Source organism: Nasonia vitripennis, chromosome 2 (genome assembly GCF_009193385.2).
Source record: "Nasonia vitripennis strain AsymCx chromosome 2, Nvit_psr_1.1, whole genome shotgun sequence".
Lineage (NCBI taxonomy): Eukaryota > Metazoa > Arthropoda > Insecta > Hymenoptera > Pteromalidae > Nasonia > Nasonia vitripennis.
In genome coordinates, this window is record NC_045758.1 from 920,726 (window position 1) to 940,967 (window position 20,242).

General features: G+C 45.9%; 2 protein-coding genes across 5 annotated transcripts; both read left to right on the forward strand.

Moving 5' to 3' along the window:
* The first annotated feature begins 2,555 nt into the window (after positions 1-2,555).
* LOC100119603 (adenylate kinase isoenzyme 5) lies at positions 2,556-13,969 on the forward strand. Of its 3 annotated transcripts, none has more exons than XM_001603295.5 (10): positions 2,556-3,313; positions 6,058-6,225; positions 6,290-6,400; positions 7,071-7,213; positions 9,429-9,611; positions 9,850-9,975; positions 10,090-10,258; positions 10,337-10,605; positions 10,678-11,098; positions 11,292-13,967. In XM_001603295.5, exons 1-10 carry the CDS (start codon positions 3,292-3,294, stop codon positions 11,657-11,659), a joined length of 1,980 nt encoding a protein of 659 aa, XP_001603345.2. In that variant the 5' UTR covers positions 2,556-3,291; the 3' UTR covers positions 11,660-13,967. The 3 variants fall into 3 exon arrangements, with proteins under 3 accessions (XP_001603345.2, XP_031779546.1, XP_008216433.1); XM_031923686.1 differs by having other exon boundaries at positions 3,292-3,313; positions 11,270-11,409; XM_008218211.4 differs by lacking the exon at positions 2,556-3,313 and adding an exon at positions 4,333-4,355 and having other exon boundaries at positions 11,292-13,969.
* Positions 13,970-14,830: 861 nt separating this feature from the next.
* Positions 14,831-19,332, forward strand: LOC100119644 (CTD small phosphatase-like protein 2). Of its 2 annotated transcripts, none has more exons than XM_008218212.3 (7): positions 14,831-15,274; positions 16,846-17,218; positions 17,296-17,542; positions 17,712-18,298; positions 18,388-18,744; positions 18,822-18,917; positions 18,997-19,332. In XM_008218212.3, exons 2-7 carry the CDS (start codon positions 16,865-16,867, stop codon positions 19,060-19,062), a joined length of 1,707 nt encoding a protein of 568 aa, XP_008216434.1. In that variant the 5' UTR covers positions 14,831-15,274; positions 16,846-16,864; the 3' UTR covers positions 19,063-19,332. The 2 variants fall into 2 exon arrangements, with proteins under 2 accessions (XP_008216434.1, XP_001603378.2); XM_001603328.5 differs by having other exon boundaries at positions 14,835-15,274; positions 17,727-18,298; positions 18,997-19,331.
* The last annotated feature ends 910 nt before the right edge of the window (positions 19,333-20,242 follow it).

Sequence of the window (20,242 nt, forward strand, 5' to 3'; positions counted from 1 at the left end):
GCTAGCTAGAATGAAAAGGCAGTCATTCGATGTATGCCCCGAGTTTCCGCTAATGAGCAATTATTTCGAGGAACAATCAATTTGCGAGAAATTATTCAAAAAGGTACGCAGTATAATTTTTCCTATAAAAATGCGACGACATTGTACAGTTTACCTTGTAAATGCAATTAGAGTTATGAACAAACGAACGAGAGAGAGAGAGAGAGAGAGAGAGAGAGAGCCACAGCGCCTTATTGTATTATTCAAGCTGAAGTTTCTCGGTGCTCGGTTTACAATGAATTGGAAGACTTTACACGCGGTTCTTGGATTTCAAGACATGATCCAGTAAACAGTTCCATCTCCAAATATTCGCAACCCCGCCGAAGCTATAGAGTCATTAGCCCAACCCCAAGTTTGTCTATTCTGTCCCACTTTCCGCAGCGCCTGCAAAATAAAAACAAGGCACATCAAGTTGTCGAGGCTCGCCTTTGAGCAACCGGTAATTTTCAAGCCTCGTAGAGAAGAGCAGCGCGACCTCATTCGTCGAAGCTTAATGTCCCCCAATATCGCCGAAGAAGAATAAGGGTGAGAGTGAGAGACCCTTAATTACATCGTCGTCTTCGCGACGTTATAAAGTTCGACGAGCGTCTCGCGTGACTGGAAAACTTACCGGTCGCTTGTCTAATGGCCGGAAAGACACCCTTTACGAGCCGAAGGATGAATTTAAGGCGGGGGATGATGATCCGTCGGAAGGTTCTTGAAGGTCGATGCGCCGGCTGTCAACTCTTTTGCTGTATAATGTAGAAGTGTGTAGTAAAGGTTGAAAGGATGAAGCCGCGGTGAATCGGCAGTTTCAGGCATATAATAGACCGGCGTCGAGGAGGCTTGAAAGTTCGCGCGGTGCGACGGACTTTTCACGATGTCGATATATAGATGATACAGAATATTAGACGCGTAGAAAGGGCGAAAGCAAGTACTCTTATCGCGAGTATTTTATACGAGAACGATTACTTTCGCTTCGGACGCGTTCAGGTTCAGTTCACTTACATTGAAGTTCATCTCGGTAGACTTTTCAAGGACGATTGCGAAGTGTGTCAATTTATAGAATAAAAGTTGCACGAGCTTCAAAGCCGTTTTTCCTAAGTTTCGACTGAACGACCACTCTGACTCATATCCAGCACGATCCGCAGGAATAATGAACGAGCATTAGCTCATAGAATGAATTAGCGTCGTCGCGGCGGGCCATATAGCGTAATAATTCTCTCCACACGTCGAATTGATTTTATCTTCTTCGTATAGAGCAGAAGCGCGTTGCACGTAGACGTATAGCGTAAGTGACCGGCGAGGGTCATCGCGGCCTCGTTTTTCCATAAAGGAGTGATACCCGACTCGCGTGTGTGTCGCGTGGACACCTATGTAGAAAGGAAGAGACGAAGCGGTATACGCCGCTGGAGAGAGTTAAAGACCATAGGCGCATTGTAAGGTATGTAATTTAGCGGTCTTTAAGTCGCTACGCCACCCACACACCCACACACACACACACACATTAGCCGCTCCGGTCAATATTTGACACGGAGGGCGGGGGATATCCGTCGCCGCTGGAATCGACTTTGAATTGACTTCTTCTGCGACGAATCGACTCGCAAGGGCTACTTTGGCAAAGGATGTATATATACATTGTTTGGCATTTTGAGTCTACGAATAGGCATCTGGGCGAACTGCGTAATATTCAAATTCGTGGCTATAAGACAATGATGATGTGCAAACATGATTCCCGGTATTATACATATAGCCAGAGGACAAACGACGTTTCGCATTGACAATGTGTGATCAATATCGCTGTAACGCGTATATACTTGTATAGTTTCGCGCGATAACCGCTGGCTTATCGCCAAAGTTTATACGTTGGGCAAATTAGCCAAGGATGAACGTTACACGCCGCCTTACTGCGTCTGTGTAGAGTGCAAGGAACTTTCGCGCAAGCTATAACGTAAACCGGGGGTAGACCTATAATGGCCTAATTTAAAATTCGTTCGACGTCTCGAACGGCTCGCCTGACGCCAAGGAAAATTGCATTAATCACCCGGAAGAAGGGAGTTGTGCGCTATCGTCAGACCGTACGTCTACAAAGAGCAATGTTTAAGTGCGGAAAAGCGAGTGCTGCAGCTCTCGCACATAACGACCTGTACACTGCGGAGGGAACTTGACATTGAACCTGCGGGCGTAGCGGGGCTGAAAGAGGAAGAGGGAGAGGCTACTCGTCAACACACAAACGTGTAGCCTGGACGGCTGGAAAAGCAGCGCGTTAAACCGGAAAATCGCTCTGCATGGGGTGAAAAATTCGGCGCAAAGGTGGGAGAAAATTCGAGAGAAAGAGAGAAACGAGGGAAAGGGGTGGGGGTTATAGCGCGCGACTCTTTCGGCGCTCTGAAAAAAGGGGTGTCCGTCCGGTCGCGCCTGCGCGCGCCGCCGCAGTAACCCATGGTTACCGGTCGTACCTGTGCTTTATCGGCCGCGGCGATCGCCTACTCATCGCTCATAGCGCTCCCGGACCTCGGACGAGTCGCGCGTCTTGTCTCTCGGTGTACACTCGCTAAAGAGATCGGCCGAACAACAGTAATTACACGTACTTGCATATACGTACGCGTCGGATCGGCACAGGCCGGCACGATTCTCGGGTCCCAGGTGAACCGCAGGCCAGAGGACGAGCCGACGGAAGCCGGTGGTGGCAGCAGCGCGTTCGCGGCCGCGGTTTTCAAATACATGTGGACCGTGCTGCTGATCAGCTTCATCGGCAAGACGATCCTGAGGAAGCTCCGGAGGTTCGACCGCATCTACGCCGAGGGCATGAGGTTCGCCAGTACCGGCAGCCAGAGGATCAAGTTTCACGGCTGAGCCGCGGGCCCAGGATGACGAGCCCCGACGACGAGTCCAATTGAACCTGCGCGTTTTTCGCGACTGTGACTTTCGATTACAGCCGAGAGAGAAAGAGAGAAAGAGTGCGCGCCCGCGCGCGCGCGTGTGTGTGTGTGGATGATCGCGGGTGCGCGGAGGAGAGGAGGCCAAGTAGCGAGTGTGCTGTCGAAGGCTCGCTCGATCGATCGCCGAGGAAGCTTCCTCTTTCTTTCCTCTATTCTTCTCGTCTCCCCAGAGGCCGACCGCGTACAGTAGCTAGAAATCAACCGGCGCGACGAAGAAGCGGCGCTGCACCGAGGAGTTTTCGGGTGCCCTGGGGTGGTGCGATCGAAACCCCGCGCGGACATGTGAGTAAATGGCCGTGGAGGGATCGAGCCACCCTTCCAACGACCTACTATGGGCATCTGCCTGGACACAGGTGAGTCTTCCCGAATTTCACTCCCCCGGTCGTCCCCGACTCCGCGATCTACAGGCGTGGGTGCGTGAAGAGCGATTGGTCGTGGGCGGATCGGTAGCGTCGAAACGTTGTTTACTCGACAAGTTCTGTATATAAAACGTGGTGCTTGTGCAAATTGCGGCTGCGATTCCGGTGACTCATTCGGCGAAGCGCGAACGCGTCGTGAAATTGAATTGAAAAGTCTCGGCGGCGTCAAAAACACGTTGGAAACCGCAAACGCGCTGGAAATTTCGTTTTATCAGCCTGTCTATTATTGTATGTTGTAAGAACGGCCAAGAGCACAACAGACATTCGTACGAAGTAGTCAATGTCGAAAAAGAAGCTGTTAGCCTAGCGTCAATGTTTTGACGCGCGCCGGCTGACATAACGAATAAATACAAGTCTGATGGGATACTGTTCCGTTAAAAAAACCGCGTTCCTCGACGTATGAACTTGAAGACAGAGAGGTGGAAAAGCAAACTTCTTCATCCCGCGAGTAAAATCATCGACAGTTGTACAGTGGAGCAGTAGAGCCTCGAAAAAAGCCGGCTGCCGCGACTAGCTTGCCCGCAATAATATGACGACGACCGATATATCGAGCTGGCGGCATTCGCTCGGCCGCGCGGATCGTCTGCCTTACACAAGGTAAAGGTCGCGAGCCTCGTAGCAGTACTCTCTCAGCCCGTACATTTCCACATGTATGCAGGGATGCGCTTTCGACAAAGTCGACATGACGTATGCGCGCAACTGTCCGCTCGATCGATAGCCCCCTCTGCGTTTCGCTACCGCGTGCGCCCAGGTATATACACCTATATATTAGACGAGCCGGCCGCGAGTGTCATCGAGGTATGCGGAAAAGGGCGGCGGGAAAAAAACATGTTGTCGCATCACGCGAATCCGACGCGAGCTCGTTGACTTGGATGAACCTGTCGCGTGCGGATGGCATCGCCGGGTGGAGATTTTTGAAGAAATTACGAGCGATCGAAATCGAAAAGAAGATTTCAGGCCGTTTTAGCTGTTTTCGGTAAGAAACATTAATTATTCGCGAAATCGATAAGGGAAATGGCGATATTGCCGGTTATTTTTAACTTTAGAGCACACGTACGCGGCGCGGAATTAAATCCCTGTTCTCTAGTTCGAACGCTGGCATAAGTTCCGCGGGAAACGAAGGCAAAACAATCGTTGGACAAGCATTGGAGAAAACTTTACAAACTAAATCTTACCTGTCTCGCTGATGTTTGGCCCGCAAATTCTTACACCTGAAATCAAAATCATTTTAATCGTTGAATCGTAAGAACTCGCTGCTCGAAACGCATCAATCGCAGAGCTCGATTATCGTTCCGAATGAACGAGAACAGGACGTTAATGTAAAATCCAAGAGTGCTTATCTTAATGCCGATCTAGTCGATCGAAAAGCCTCATGAGTCATGAACGTTTAAAGATCATTCGTGCGCAAAAGGACTCGTTATAGCGAGAAGTCGACGCACGCCGGCACGCGAATCGTGTAAACATTTCGCCATTCAGTGCGCGAATTCGATTTTCATTTTTTTCACAGCTCGCACTTAACCTAGCGTATTAATAATGCACAATGCTTTCGCCCGTGAATAACGTTTTCACGCTCGCTGCCTCGAGCAATTTATCCCTCTGCAAAATTTTTCCCGATTAAACATTGATCAAGCCTATGTACTGTAATTCCAAATTGGCTCTCACTTTTCGAGTCTCGTTATTGTTAAAATCGCTGGCCGAGCCCGAGAGAAAAAGCCGCTCGGTGAAGAGTCAAACGTCAGTCCGTCGCGCAAAGAGAATAATCCTCGCCCTTCCCTCGTCCATCTGTGCAAACACGCGAAGCCATACGAAATCCAGCTCGGGAAACGCAAGTCAGCCGGGCGCCGCGCAATATTCGGGTGGACTGGCCTTTTATTTTCAGACGCGGATCGATACGAAAAAGCCGACCAGAGAGAGTGAGAGAGACGAGACATCGGGGAATAAAGAGGCGAGAGATGTGCAATCGCGGCCGGTCGAGAGGCCGTTCACGCCGATCCGCGAATGAAAATCGTTGCGAGCAAACAAGGTCGCGTTTGGCGCCTTTTTCACGGCGTTTTATTGTATTCGCGAGTACGCATCTGCGTCGAAACTTGTTGAAAAAAAAAAACCAGGCTACGGATATTTATACGCGAAGAAGCGTGAAAAACGCAGTTAAACAACAGTTCCTGTCCGCATGCGTTAAAAGCAGCCGGCTCACCGGTCAGTTCCCGTATCGACTTTCAATATAATTATACACGTGCATACTTACTTCCTATCGTATTTCGCAAGCCCAAACTAGATTCGTGCATTTCATCGAATTCTGAGTCGAAACGATATAACGGCATCGCCGGCGCAATAAAAGCCAATCAAAACATTTACCACGTCGTTACTGCTGATACCGCGAGCCATACCTCCGACCGCATCTCTCTTCGACTCGTTTTCACGGAAAACTTGTAAGCCTCGCATCGGCCTATAGCTCAACCGGGATATGAGTCACGCGCGTGCGACCGTTCGATACGCCAGCGGCGCTGCACTGCTCTATATATCGCGAATATCGTCATTGCGGAAGGGACGGCAAAGTGCGAGCTTCGCAGAGCTTGGCTCGGCTCGCTCAACAGGTTACGCCTTCTATTGTTGAGGGATGGTCCGCGATGCTTTTTTCAGCTGCGGGTGTTTTGACAAAGAAATTTCTTTCTGCGCAGATCAACAAGATGGATCGCAGGTGTTCGAAGAGGCCGGTGCTCAGAACCGAGACAAATGGAGCAGAGAGGAGGGCATTTTGGCGACCCCGCCCGGGGGCAAGTTCCCCATGCAGAACGCCGGCCAGGTCAAATTCGAGCCTCCCACGGTCCCGGTTATTTTCGTACTCGGTAAGCATGTAACGTTCGTGTCAAACGGACACTCGATATCTAACGAAAGCATTCGATTACACAGGAGGTCCTGGCAGTGGTAAGGTGACACATTGCGACAACCTGACGCAGGAGAAGAAGGGTATAGTTCACATCAACATGACGGACCTCCTGCAGCAGTATGCGCTGGGCAACGGTGAGTCCTCCGATAAGCTTTCGCGATTCGACAATTAGGACGAAGCCACTCGTCACCGCGTCTCTACGCAGTACTGCCCGACCTCCACCCTCGCAGTACAAACGAAGCGGCAACACCTCTGGCCAACCGCTGTACACGCGTAAACACGGGGCGAGCAAACTGGAGCAAGAAAAGCTCTCGGGGCGGTAGATTTCGCGAGAATGACCAAGTGCTTTCAGCGCGCCGCCGCCGGCTATCGATTCCGCGCCGGCAAGATCGATGAAGATACAGTATCCATAGTTGCACAATAAAGATACACCTCGGCGACTCGCCGCTTTATTACAGATTCATGGACCTTTGCTCGCGCGGTCGGGTATATTTCCATTGCGCGCGGTGCACTTTCCGACGATGTGACGACGCCCGGACACTTTCGAAACTTTCGCGATATAGGCAGGTGAAGAGGGCTAAAATCGATCCCGCTTGATAAATAGGCCATCGTGTTCAGCGAATAATTAGCGCTAAATTCAAAGTCATTCGGTACACTTATAATCGTCGTCGCCTCGGTAATTAGGAAACGTATAGGAAGAAAGTTCAGGAGAAACAAACTTATAATTCGCATTACGACCTATACACGGCGATTAAAAGTCACCTGCACAAACAGTACAACGGCAATTCTTCCTTGTTGTTACAGATATGCAGGACTTTGGCGTGCTCAGCAGCAAGACCGTGACGGAGGTCCTCATGCTCGAAATGAAAATGTCTCTAGGGGCCAAAACGTTCCTCGTGAGCGGTTATCCGAGGAACATGCGCGACGTCGTGGAGTACTCCGAAAAGGTATAAGGCGAGAAAAAAGCCCGAAACCGTGTCAACGCTCACACACACACACCCCTCCCCCTGTCCCTTCCGCGGGTGGCATCGAACTCATTAGGCCGAGGCTCCTGTACGCTCTCGGCCTTGGGCCGAAGTTATTATAGCGAAATTCCACGCGCGCGCGTATACAATACTTATACCGGCACGTCAGGAAGCGCCCGCTCTCTGCGGCTCGAAATATCCCGGCTGTATTAAATATTCCTGACGGAGAGCTGTAAGCGATCAATTATCCAGTTCGTTCGGCACGCTGTAAAACGGTGTCCGGTGAAAAAAAAAAAAAAGAGAAGGGTCAGAGTCTTGAATGAACGCTGGGCCGAGTAGTAGTGGTCGGGTAGAGTCAGACACGCGCTTACACTCGCTAAATGAATGATTCACTCTAATTGCACGGCGATTACTCTAGAGGCGGCTTCGAAACGCCTCAATTTTAAGCCAAAGGTCTTCCACGCGACGCGAGTTCGCTGGAATCGAGCCTCTCGTTATTAAAGAAACCGCCGCCATATATAGGTTTCGTTAACCCGCTCGGCGGCAGACACGTGGACGCGATCAACCCTCTCTCTGTCTCGGCCTTGAAAAAATCAACTTTGCGCGTCGCGCAGCCATTCGCCAAAAAGGAGAGCGCGTATGACGTCCGTGTCTCGCGGCGGCGGCGCTGGCGGCACACATCCCCGAAATACTCGAGGAGAAAAAATAAATTGGGAAGAGAAAGAGAGAGAGGACTGCGTACGGATACGCAGAACCGACCTACTGACCTACTCCGGTTATCGCACCGGCATCCACACACACCCCGAATATATAGGCGCCCCTCTACACACACGTATACGCGATGGCTATAGTCGCGCTCGATGCCACACGGGGCTGATGGTCTCGTCCGTTCGGTCTCTGATCAATCGGACTGCCTACTCGCGCGAAGGTGGCAGAGGCTTAGGGGGCTTCGATTTTTACAGGCTTGTTATTATTCGCGGAGTTTATCTCGCTTTTTTCGAGCAGACATCGCGCTGGTGCAGAATTTCGTGAGCCAATAAGCTTTCGGAGAATTTTCCTCTGCGTCTGCGGCGAATAATAATTATATCAACGACAGCTCGACTATCGGTTCTGTGTACGCTCGCCAATTCCGCTGACATCACGCTGACCTTCGGAAGTTTTTTATTTCGTCGCGAGCGATATTAACTTTTACCTTATGAAGGGGCTGCGGTAATTTTCAATGAAAACATTTCTCATCCTGAGCTTCTCGCGCGTCAATCGATACGCGAACATGAAGAATTTTCAATCCCGATCAAAGAAACAAAACATCATAGTCACACTCGCTGCGGCAGAGAAGACGAATGGATTTCGAGTCAGCATGAATATTTGATCGGCGCGGAACATTCGTGTGACACGAATTCGTGAGCGCGCGCTTGAAACGATAATTGCAGAGTATCTTACAGCGAGATTCCTCGTGCGGCGCTGCGTACGGCGCATAGCTTCCAACTTCAATTTTCGTTATGGCGCGCATCGACGGACGATGTGCGGGGGAGTTATATAGGCGCGGCGCGCGCGAGTCGCCGATAAAGGCGGGAAGAAGCCGCATTTTGTGTGGCGTGTTTTTACTCGAAATTCCGAGGGTGTATAGAGTGAATCGAACGTCAGTCAAAAGTCGGTTTGGAATCAGAAAAAATACGCATTTTCAACTTATAAGAGTATATGCAATGAGTAGACGATGAAACATTTAATTGCGACCGTTGACTAATTGTAATTGCGTTATCGCTTTTCGCGAATAATTTATGCCCGTGTAGATATACGTATAATATGCAATGCTGTTTAAATGGGGGAAAAAATTAATTCAATTTAGCTATAGTCAGAGGAAATGTTCCGTTCTTCTCAAAACTCAAAACTCCGATGAATCATTCCCGAGTGAAATAAATACGTATAGTCGAGAGTCGATTTGCTTAGCTATCGCGCTCGCGTTTCAGCGGCAATTTCGACTGTCACGCACACTTGTTGACGGCCGGCGCTCGATCATTCTCTCGTTAGCGCAACGGTCGAGAGTTAAACGCAACTCCCAAGACGTCGATGGAGATTTCGCGGCACGATATAGCTGCATTGTTTTCCTTCTGGGGGTGTGCTAATGGCCAGCGACATAAATATTTGGAAACGCTATCGTCCCCAATTCAATCATTCGTGTTTCGTTCATTTTCAACAGATCCAAATCGTCAATGGAGTGATCCTGGTCGCTTGGAAGCAGGAAGTGCTCGAGAGGCAGATCGATTACGGAGCACAGCTCGGCCAAGTGATAATCGAATTAGCGAGAATGGAACTGCAGAATTTTTATAAGAACGTCATGCCAGTCGCCGAGTATTTCGACCAGAGCGAAATGTTGCTGGTGGTAAGAGACCTGTATAATACACACTCGACTCCCGCGGAACTCTATACTTTTGCACACCTACACGCATACACGCGCCTATGTGTAGAACGCAAGACGCGTCGTAAACCGCGTCGTAAATTAATAATGCACGATTTGCCACGTGTCTCGTTAGTCTCTCGTCAACTGTGTATCGCGTGTTGCATATCGCGAACAACAGCTTGACTTTGAGACGCATGCAAAACAATGACAATCCCCCCAGGTGAACGGCGAGCGAAATCCGTCGGAGGTGTACGTGGACTTTCGCGAATCGGTAATGCGGATACTGGGCCTCAGCGAGGAGAGCGAGGCCCCAGAAAGGCAAGTCTCGAGCTCGATGGAAGCGGAAGTAAGTTGACTTTTCTACATTGAAGGGAACGTTGTAAGTCCTGCACCTGTGCACGTGCACCGCCCGGCAATGCGACTCACGTCAACCTGCTTTCTTTCCCTCCCGTCGATGCAGGTGGAAGTCGAGCGGGACCAGGACGGCGAGCTGGCGACGAGTCCCGGACCGGCGGACGAGCACTTGCTCAGCGCGGCCCAGCCACCGACCCTCATAGGCGACGAGATACTCCCCTCCAAGACGGCGGACATGACCAGGAGAGGCTTGCCGCCCGTCGTCTGGGTCTTGGGTGAGTATCGTCAGTCTATGTAGCGTATGACGTGGCGAGAAGACACTCTGATGCGAAACGCGCGCTGTCCCTCAACAGGTGGCCCGGGAAGCAACAAGGCGATGGTCTGCAGCCAAGCCATAAGGAAGATGTCGAACTGGCTGCACCTGAGCATGGGAAGTCTGCTGGTCAGGCTGGCCGCCAGCAATCCGAAGGTTCGCGAAGCTCTCGTGCTCGGCGAACACGTGCCAACGGACCTGATCATGCGGCTGCTCGAGCAACAGATTGTCCAGAATCGCGACTGCAACGGCATCGTCATCGACGGCTTCCCCAGGGACACGAGGCAAGCTCGAGATTTCGAGAACAAGGTACGCGAGAGGAATTTAGCTGACTCGATCGGCAGGTAGCCCGCACTTGATTAACATTGCGTCTGTCGACAGTTTGGCCAGAGGCCGGAGATGCTACTGCTGGACGTGTCCAAACAGCAGCTGGGCAGGGGTCGACTGTACGACGGCGTGGAGGCCTTCGGGCGCCGACTGGAACTCTTCCGGGAGCTCTCGCTGCCGATGCTCAAGAGTCTGGACAACCAGGCCCGGCTGAGCATCGTCGACGGCGACACGGAGCTGCCCGTGGACAGGCAGCAGTTCGCCTCGGCGCTGCTGCAGCTCATGCGACGGGCGGCGCGAAACGAGGACGACCCCAACAGGATCAGCGTCCTGCAGTCCGAGCCCGAGGACGAGGACGTGCCCAAGGTGTCGGCCGGCAGGCGGAAGCCCGCCGCCAACGGACTGGCCAAGCCCGTCGGCAACGGAGTCAACCACAGGGCCAACAACGAGGTCATCATGGGCAACGGCGTTGCAGGTAATTTTTCAAACCATGCTCGAAACCGCATTTCCGTCATCACACCCATCCGTCTCGTTGCTGAAGGAGGTGGCAGAAATTCGGAAAATCCGCTTGCAACGATAGTCCGACATTTCTGGTAACCTCGTGCACCGACTCCCTACCCCGGAGCAACGACGTCCGCTTGATCAGCGTGAAAAACGCGTGTTCGCAGGTGGCCGCAAGCTTCCCCTGGCCAACGGTCACGGACCCCTCAAGAACGCCGCGCGGAAGGTCGTCGACGACAACCGTCAGCAGCAGAACGGCCACCAACCGAAGCCTGCGGTGCAACAGCACCAACAGCACCAACAGCAGCAGCAAAAGCGCCAAGCGAACGGAGGTCCGCACCTGCTGCAGAACGGCGTCGCGAGAATGGCCAACGGTTTCCTGCCGACGACGACGAACAACCGGGTCGCGCCGGCCCGACAACCCCGACAACGCCAGAACGGCGTGGCGACCATTGGTGTCGACCCGATCCGGCGTATGTACAACGAGGTCGAGGGCGGTTACGACAGCTACCCGCCCGCGAACCTGCACATCTAGCTACTGTGTATTCTTATCTTGTACCATAAGTGGATCGCGCGTATACGTGTGCTACCGCGAGTTACGGACGATTTATACCCACGAGGACAGTGCGAGATAGGTGTTGAGAACTTAGCCGGAGTTTGTGTCGAACACTTGAAGGCGAAATCGTTCTGGCCCATTGAATGTGTTTTTAAGTTTGGTCTTATGTGCAGCTCAGTTATGAAGATAGTTTAGATCAAACAGAGTAGTCGCGATCAGTATTAAACACGTACTTTCCTTTCATTTTTGGCAATACTGAAATTATCATTTTGTAAGGCTATGAAATTTTTACTTAAACGCAATAAGGAATGTCATGATAGAAGAGAGGTAGAGCAGTTTTCGTAGGCAATGTAATTGGATAATTTTAAACACAATTTTAGGGGATAAGTTAGCTCTTAAGATGTAAAGAAAATCGTGGATTTCTTAATTTCGAGAGGCAAGGAATTTGAAATTTAAACTAATTTGAGGATGGTGATTTTGAAAATTATTGGACGAAGAATGTAATTGTGTTTTCTCGAGATTAGATATCGCGCGTCTAACCGATAGACTGTTTTCTATAAATAAGAATGATGTCAAAGTAAGCGAAGAATAAATAATCCCTAGCTATATCGTGAGATGCGAAAACTCGCAAAATCTTTTAGATGTAAGACGATTAATTTAAGGAAACGAAATAAGTAAAAAGTGTAAATAATCGCGAACAGATGTATACGGTCAAATCGTTGCATCGAATCGCGATGCTGAAATAAGAAACATAATTGCGTACTTTAACAAGAGAAGTTGATCCACTTTCGTAATCATTATCGATAAATTCTTTGAACGAATGCCGCAATTTTAAATGAGGATTGAAGGCATATCTCATAATTAAAACATTACCCACTGAACAAACAAATTCGATAACTACGAAAATAACTTTCCCATCGTGCGTAGTTATAGGCTGTTGTTAATCCAAGCAGTAAAGTTAACATTTCCAAAAAATCGATTACTTGGAATTCTGAAACACGCCAACGTACGTTACTCTATCATTCGTACAAGTCTATCGTTGCGTCGATAATCGATTACTGAGAACTCTTCTTTTGTATTAGTCAGAGTCACCGTATTCGTTGTTTTGTTTCCGTTAAAATTAAATTTTGCACCACCAGTTGTAACTAATGCGTTTAAACTTAAGAGTTTCGATCTGTTGAATAGAAAACTGAGTACAAATAACGGAAAACTTTTTAATCTGCGCGCGTATAAGTGAAAGAGAAATCCAAACAAGCAGAGAAGAAAGAGCATTTGATAGTTTTAAAATGCGTTTAATTTTTATACATTATACAAAACGAAGCAAAAGTTCTTGCGCCTAAAATCCAATAAAATACCGATCCGCTGGCGGGTTTTTACTCTATATAAGGTTTATACATTTGAAAAATACTAAAACACTACAATAATGCGCCTACAATCGAAAACACGATTACAGCATGAAAAGAAAAAGTGCGACAGAGGTAAACGTATACGTATATTTTTTTGAAAAATGTTTATTCCATTACCATAGATCCATATTGCATTACATAAGAACATAACGTCGCAGAGACAAGAACATTCTTAAAATATCCCGTTATATAATTATATTATTTTATTATTTCATTATTTTTAATTGAAAATACCGTTAGAAATGCAATAAAATAGGTATAAAGTTATTTGCGTATTAAATAATAATAATGATACTTGTTTACGTTTTTTAAAGATCAAAGAATCTTCTGAAATTGCTCGACTATATCCTTAGAATACAAGGCAGATTCGTAAAGATAAGTATTTTTTAAAATTTCCTTGAAAATAGTGCCTTACGGTCTTTGATCTTTAGAATATTTTTTGCAAGTTCTCATTAAGATATATATATATATTTAATGTATATTTATTCTATATATAGTAATACCGACTAATTAATTTAATGCGTTTCCGTCAAATACGAAAATACGAATTTTAATGTCTTCTTATATTATCAACAATTCCTATATTACATTCCTGTCACTAAAAGAATATTACCTCCAAGACGTTTACGATTATTTAATACATCTCATGACGAGTAAAGTAACGTATACAATACATGTTCATGTTTTATGATAAATTTTATTCTGTATGCGAAATATCGAGCAAGTTACGTATTCATATTTAATCCCCGTTGTTTTATATATATTATTGATAATCTGTTAAAAGTTAAGAGAGATCGAGCGTTTCGAGCGATTTTACGTTTAGTTCAATGTTGAATGTACAGAATCAACTAGAATGCAATAATAAATAACCTCTACACTGAGATGCATGTCAGACTGTTTTCGTTGAATAATTCCTGCTGCATTTTGGGAGAAACCTATCTGCCCTTGTTACTGATGAACTTTGTAGATTTGTCAAAACGGTTACAAGAAAATCTCATACCTCTAAGTGTTTAGTTGTAAAGTATGAATCAGGTGCCCAATTGTAGCTCTGTTCTTCTTATGTCACACACGAATGAGCCGATCGAAACACTTTTTCACTCAACAAGTTGCAGGCCGCGCGAGAGAAGCTGAATTTCCACACGTTAGAGCTAGCTTCGTGTCAGATCCTAACCTCACCCTGAACGCTCGGCACTCGCTCGCCTATGTCGAACGCGTCGTGTCGGTTTCGCGAAAAAATCTCCCCGTGTTGTTTGTTTAAAATCAGGTAGGTAGATTATACGGAATATACGAGTGAACTCTATCTACTCGCGCGCGCGCGCGCGCGAGGATTCGAAGAATTGGTGCAACGGCCAAAATGGCGCTGGCAACTTCCGGAACAAACCACTCGAATCAAACAAGTTGCAGCCCGTACATTCTCCCGTTCGATCTCCCCTCAAACAACAACACCGCGCGAGCAGCGTTCTTCGGCGCCAAAAACCTCGTCCTCGTCCTCCAGATTGCCCAGAGACTCGTCAGCTTCGCCGCGGACTAACCTTCGTGCATGCACTTATTCGCATCTCTCGTGCGACGAGGATCTTTGTAAATCAGAAACATCGTCGGACGCTCGCATCGGCCATGTTTGCTTTAGTAGCTATACGGTATACGGCAGTCCGCAGAGCGCGCGCGAGAAGGACCGCGGAGAAGCCCGGCCGACGAGCGAGCGGCGCGCGCGCGCGAGAACCAGCGAGAACGAGTGGGACAAAGACCGAGCGTAAACAGAGAGAGAGAGACGACGCGACGAGCTACAGTCTCGTACCGCGCGCTACAGTGCGATGCGCCGAGAGAACTGAGAGAGAAGAGAGGAGAGGAGAGAGACGAGGGTAGTACGACGTTCCGTCTGCCGTGCTATGCTAGTGTGCGCCAGTGCCAGTGGTACGGCGTACGGCGATGCAGTTTTGAAACGGGCGCCCCCGCCTATTCCTCTCTGTTGACCGTCAGTGTGTTATCCCGTGTATTATTCTGTGCTGTCCACGCGATAAGTCATCGTGGCGAGAGGGACGGAGAAAAGTGCATCCGAGACTACCGCGGGGCGAAGCTCTCCGATTGAAGCCGGAGTACCGAGTAGTCTTCTGTGAGCCGTCGACAGTCGCCGGAGAGGAGAGAACCGAGAGACTGGCGAAGGTGCCCTGCTGCAGGAAAACGGAACATGGTGAGTGACCGCGAGAGCAGTGCAGCTCCACTGCGACAAGCCGCTCGAAAATCGCGCGCGGTCGGGACGACAACAAACATCTCGGAGCTGCTGCGCGCGGTAGCGGCGTTTCGAGAGCCGATGTGCATCAGCAGTGCCGCGTGCGGCAACGCCGCACCATTTTCAAAACCCCGCGAGCGCGAGCCGCTCTCGCGGTTCGTCCTGTGCACTCGTACACGCGGCGTTCGACGAGCCGAAGTTTTATAGATAAAACGCGAGTCGCCTTGGTTTTCGGCGCGCATGCAACCAGGGGCGAGTGTTTATGTCGGCTAGTGGCGGTAGCCGCCAAGTCCATGGCTCCGCGAGCAGCAGTCCGTTCGCGCCGGAGCAAATCAATATAATACACCCGCGCACACTCGCTCGTACGCGTACGTGTACGAGCGAGAGAGAGAGAGAGAGAGAGAGAGAGAGAGAGAGAGAGAGAGAGAGAGAGAGAGAGCGACGTATGTATATACCCGCGGAGCGATGGCTTCGCGCTCGCTCGGAAACACGCCCCCGCGCTCTACTCGCTCGCGCACTGCATTCTCTCGTTCTACGTAACGCCTATACCTATATATGCATATATATCGCGCGCTATAGGTGCGCGCAACGTTATGTAGTCGTGTGCAGCAAGAGAGCGAGATGGGGATGTGTAGATATAGCTAACGCACGCGAGAAAGTTTTTCCCGCGCGCGAGAGTCAGCAGCCCACTGCGGTGCATTCGCGTATATATACACCTATACCTTATGTACACCACAATCTTACTGTTTGTTTTCGTCCGCTCGCTGCGCGGCTGACTTTTCGAATAATAAGTAGATGCGCTGCGAGTTGATGGAGTTGCGGAGCCGCGGGGATTAATGCAGCTTTCGGGCTTCGTGAGCAGCGACGGGTATAGGTGCATCGACGTTTTCGAGCGGCCGCGATTGCGTGCATCTTATGCCTACCTTATACGTATGTATATGTGCAGCGGCGGCAGCGTATACCTGACGATAGTTACTGCGATTGATTTCGTTCGAAGGCACGCTGCGAAAGATTCGTTATCGCGCTGATTAGATGCCTACCTTTTTCATGATCGAAGTTTTAGAACGTGCTAAAGTATTTTTTAGCTAAAATTATTCTCCTTCTTCGCGAAAATTAATTTCTCTGCGTTTGTTATCAATTGAAAATAGTCTTTCGCTTCGAGAACCAATTTTAAAAAGCCTTCGTTTTTGACTTTATCTCAGTCTTTCTTATCTGAGAAAAGGAATTCATAATATTTACAAATTTACAAAATAGTGCTTGGGCAATGGCCACTCGTGCATTGAATAACAGAGCAAGTAGTTAAGCAATTTGCTATAGATAGAATCTTTCTAAATTGGTTATTAAGCTCAGTACTGGAATATTTTTAGCCTAGTTGCTTGGTTAAATTTATAAATGATGCAACATCTTCTAAAATTTAGTACCATCGTTTTATTCGCTTAATAATTTTGGTGCGCCTAGAGTTATTTTCAAAATATAAAAATAGCCAGATAATCTATAATTGTTCACACAGGTGTTATATGCTTATCTTGCAGGGTGTATAAAGTTGAGACAATGTGGCTACGAAGCGAGCATGTTAGTCGAAGGCTGCGTGGCCGATTAGGCACTACAGTTGGTCCTGCCTCCAAGGGTGCAGCTAGACGTGTCCAAGCAGGCACTGTACGGAAAGCTCCAGCAATTAATAATAGCAGTCAACGTGTACATACTACTAGTAAATGTGGACGACTGTCACGTTGGAGACGCCGTTCACCACATCTTCTGAAGGAAGCATGCAAAGAAAATGTTTTGAATTTTGCAAAAACCACACCTATTAGACAAGAAAAAGGCCCTCGACGAAGAAAGTGTATTAAACGTTCTATGGTTACATCTACACCATTGAATTGCGGATTACCTAAGGATAAGATAATTGTAAGCTAATAGCCATCTCTTATAGAGAATTGTATTAATTTAAGATTTAAATATGACTAAGATTATATTTTTTGCAGCCCCCAAAAACTAACAAGATTGCTAAAGTATCCGAAGAATCTAAAGAAAATTGGGATTTGGATACAATACCTCTTTACTCTCCACCTATAGGCATTTCAGAGCCTGTCTCTTCCTCGACACCAACTGAAGCTTACAACATAAAAAATTCAACAGTTAACTCTATTACTGAACTGATGCCTCCTCCTGCAGAAACAGCACAACCAGATTTCTCATGTCTGCTGGATGAAGAAGGAAATAGAACATCTGGTGAATATATATATTTTTTTTTATATTTCATAGAAAAAGTTGCACTATATTCAAAGATATTAATTGCTTGATCACTTTGAGTGTACTCTCCACTTTTGACATGAAATCACTTCACCTATATTTTTATTTATCTAGATGTTTTTAATTTTTAATTAATTTTACATCTCAGTTTCTCCTATTTTAGACCTACTCTCTCTCCACTATTCAGCAATTTGTACATCAACTGATCAATCAGATGAATATTATAGTGTTTCACACTCAACTTCCATTTACAACAGCCGCATGACATATTCTACAGAAAGATATTTTCCCAATACAAAGTATTCATTTATTAACAATAATGAGAATAACGACGATCTATCAAAAAATCAATATAGCAATATTGAAAGTGAATCTTCAAAATATGAATCAACGCTTGCATACTCATCTTCCAAATACAATAATATATCAAATATTTATATTACGAATTTGGAAAATCCTTCCGATTCAAACGGAAATATTGAGGATAAATATGAATCTGAAGAAATTAGCAGAGATTACCAAAATGTCAAGTATTTGGAAGTTAGTAGCGAAGAAGTAGTTGAGACCTGTGATGTTGATAATATGGTAACAAACGTGACAGATGATAGGGATTCGTTTGATCCCTATGTGTTTATCAAGCATTTACCACCGTTGACAGCAGCAATGAGAGCAAGATGTCCAGCACTCCCTTTAAAAACAAGGAGCAGTCCAGAGTTCAGTTTAGTCTTGGATTTGGTACGGTTTCTAAGAATCTCAATAAATTATCTTTTTCCATTAAATTTGTTACAAAAATTATTAATAATACGCAATGGTCTTTTTTACAGGATGAAACTTTAGTGCATTGCAGTTTACAGGAATTGTCAGATGCATCATTTCGTTTTCCAGTGGTTTTCCAAAATATAACTTACACAGTCTTTGTAAGAACAAGACCGTTCTTCCGCGAGTTTTTAGAGCACGTATCATCATTGTATGAAGTCATATTATTTACGGCAAGCAAGCGCGTCTATGCAAATAAACTGATGAATCTGCTGGATCCAACTAGAAAACTGATCAAGTATCGATTGTTTCGGGAACATTGCGTTTGCGTAAATGGAAATTACATTAAAGATTTGTCCATCCTAGGAAGAGATCTATCCAAAACCGTAATTATTGATAACAGTCCGCAAGCATTCGGATACCAGGTGATTATTTTATCGAATTGTTGGCGATCGCATTTTAATTTGTTTTGGAACTGATAATAATAAATATTAATTTGCAGTTGGAAAATGGTATACCAATAGAAAGTTGGTTTGCAGATCGAACGGATAGCGAATTAATGAAACTAGTACCATTTTTGGAAAACCTTGTACATTGGGTATGTAATTCAGTATAAATTTGATAATAGTGCAAATAGTTTATACTTACTAAAGTGCTAATGTTAATGTGTTTTTTAGGGTGGAGATGTTCGACCGCGCATTCGAGAACAGTTCCGACTTTTCAGTTTTCTACCACCTGATTAATTTTAATACAAAAAAGCAAACTTATAGACCAAATTAAAGTGGGTTTTTTCACTTTAGCGCTGGTCGAAATAGCTTTGTTTTAATACGTACATTCAAACTAATATAGTCAGTTTTGTCTCTACAGACATTACTGTTCTATATATAAAATTGGCGATAAAGTTTGACTGCGAAAGATAACAGGTAAAAATCTATTATTGAATATAATAACCCAAAGGGTATAAAAATATATCTATATACAAATACACACACACACACACACACACACATATATATATATATATATATATATATATATATATATATATATATATATATATATATATATATATATATATATATATATATATATATATATATATATACTGTACAAATTATTATGCTGTAAGTGAAGCACAGTACAGAGAATTTTTGAAGTTTTCTGTAACAGAATTTGTGTAAACTTGCAGAAAATTTCCAAATATTATTAATTGTGCTATGTTTCACTTACATAGTTGTTTTCAAATAAGGGTACATACGTTTTTACCAACCTTGAATTGGAAATCTTTTAACTAAATGAAATTATTAATTCAATTTTATTTATAACTTATTTATGAAATTTCGATACGCGCACCAAGTCGTCAATTTTTTCAAGTGAGTCACAAATTTTGTATTTTTAAAGCCTTCATTATTAAATATTAAAATGTTTTTTAATAGTTTTACATTTCATATTCATATTGAAATATTCATTGTTATAATTCTGTACATAGAATGACGCCTTTCCGATATAAGAGGCGCTTCTATTTTTTTTACGTTAGATAAATATTATATAAATGTATTGATTCATAGTTTGATATCATGTTGACATTGATGGAAATGAATGTATTTGAGAAATAGTTAAGTATCCAACACCATGAATTATTGTAATGTAAGCTAAAAGACAAAATGATAAAGGAAACCTTTGTGATCGGTTTTCGATTTTATGTTTTTTTACTTTTATACGAGTTCCTTTATTTTACGGCCATTTTACATTGTTTAATTCTTAAGGTTTCATAAAACCATAAATCGGTTTTTTATTAATCATTGACCATTCATTTTTGTAGTATGCACAATTTCCTTTAGTTTGCAACTATACTACGTACATAAAGATTGATTCGAGAGATCTTGATAAAGGAAAACAAAATATCAATCAGTTGGTTTGTTC

What these genes read in the sequence shown, in the direction of transcription:
- LOC100119603 (XM_001603295.5), top strand. Translation starts at nt 3,292, where the DNA reads ATGGGCATCTGCCTGGACACAG. An exon ending in CCCGGTTATTTTCGTACTCG is followed by an intron (nt 6,226 to 6,289) that starts GTAAGCATGTAA and finishes TCGATTACACAG; the next exon opens with GAGGTCCTGGCAGTGGTAAG. An exon ending in CTCGAGATTTCGAGAACAAG is followed by an intron (nt 10,606 to 10,677) that starts GTACGCGAGAGG and finishes GTCTGTCGACAG; the next exon opens with TTTGGCCAGAGGCCGGAGAT.
- LOC100119644 (XM_008218212.3), top strand. Translation starts at nt 16,865, where the DNA reads ATGTGGCTACGAAGCGAGCATGTTAGTCGAAGGCTGCGTGGCCGATTA. An exon ending in AGAAGGAAATAGAACATCTG is followed by an intron (nt 17,543 to 17,711) that starts GTGAATATATAT and finishes TTTACATCTCAG; the next exon opens with TTTCTCCTATTTTAGACCTA. An exon ending in TCAGTTTAGTCTTGGATTTG is followed by an intron (nt 18,299 to 18,387) that starts GTACGGTTTCTA and finishes TCTTTTTTACAG; the next exon opens with GATGAAACTTTAGTGCATTG.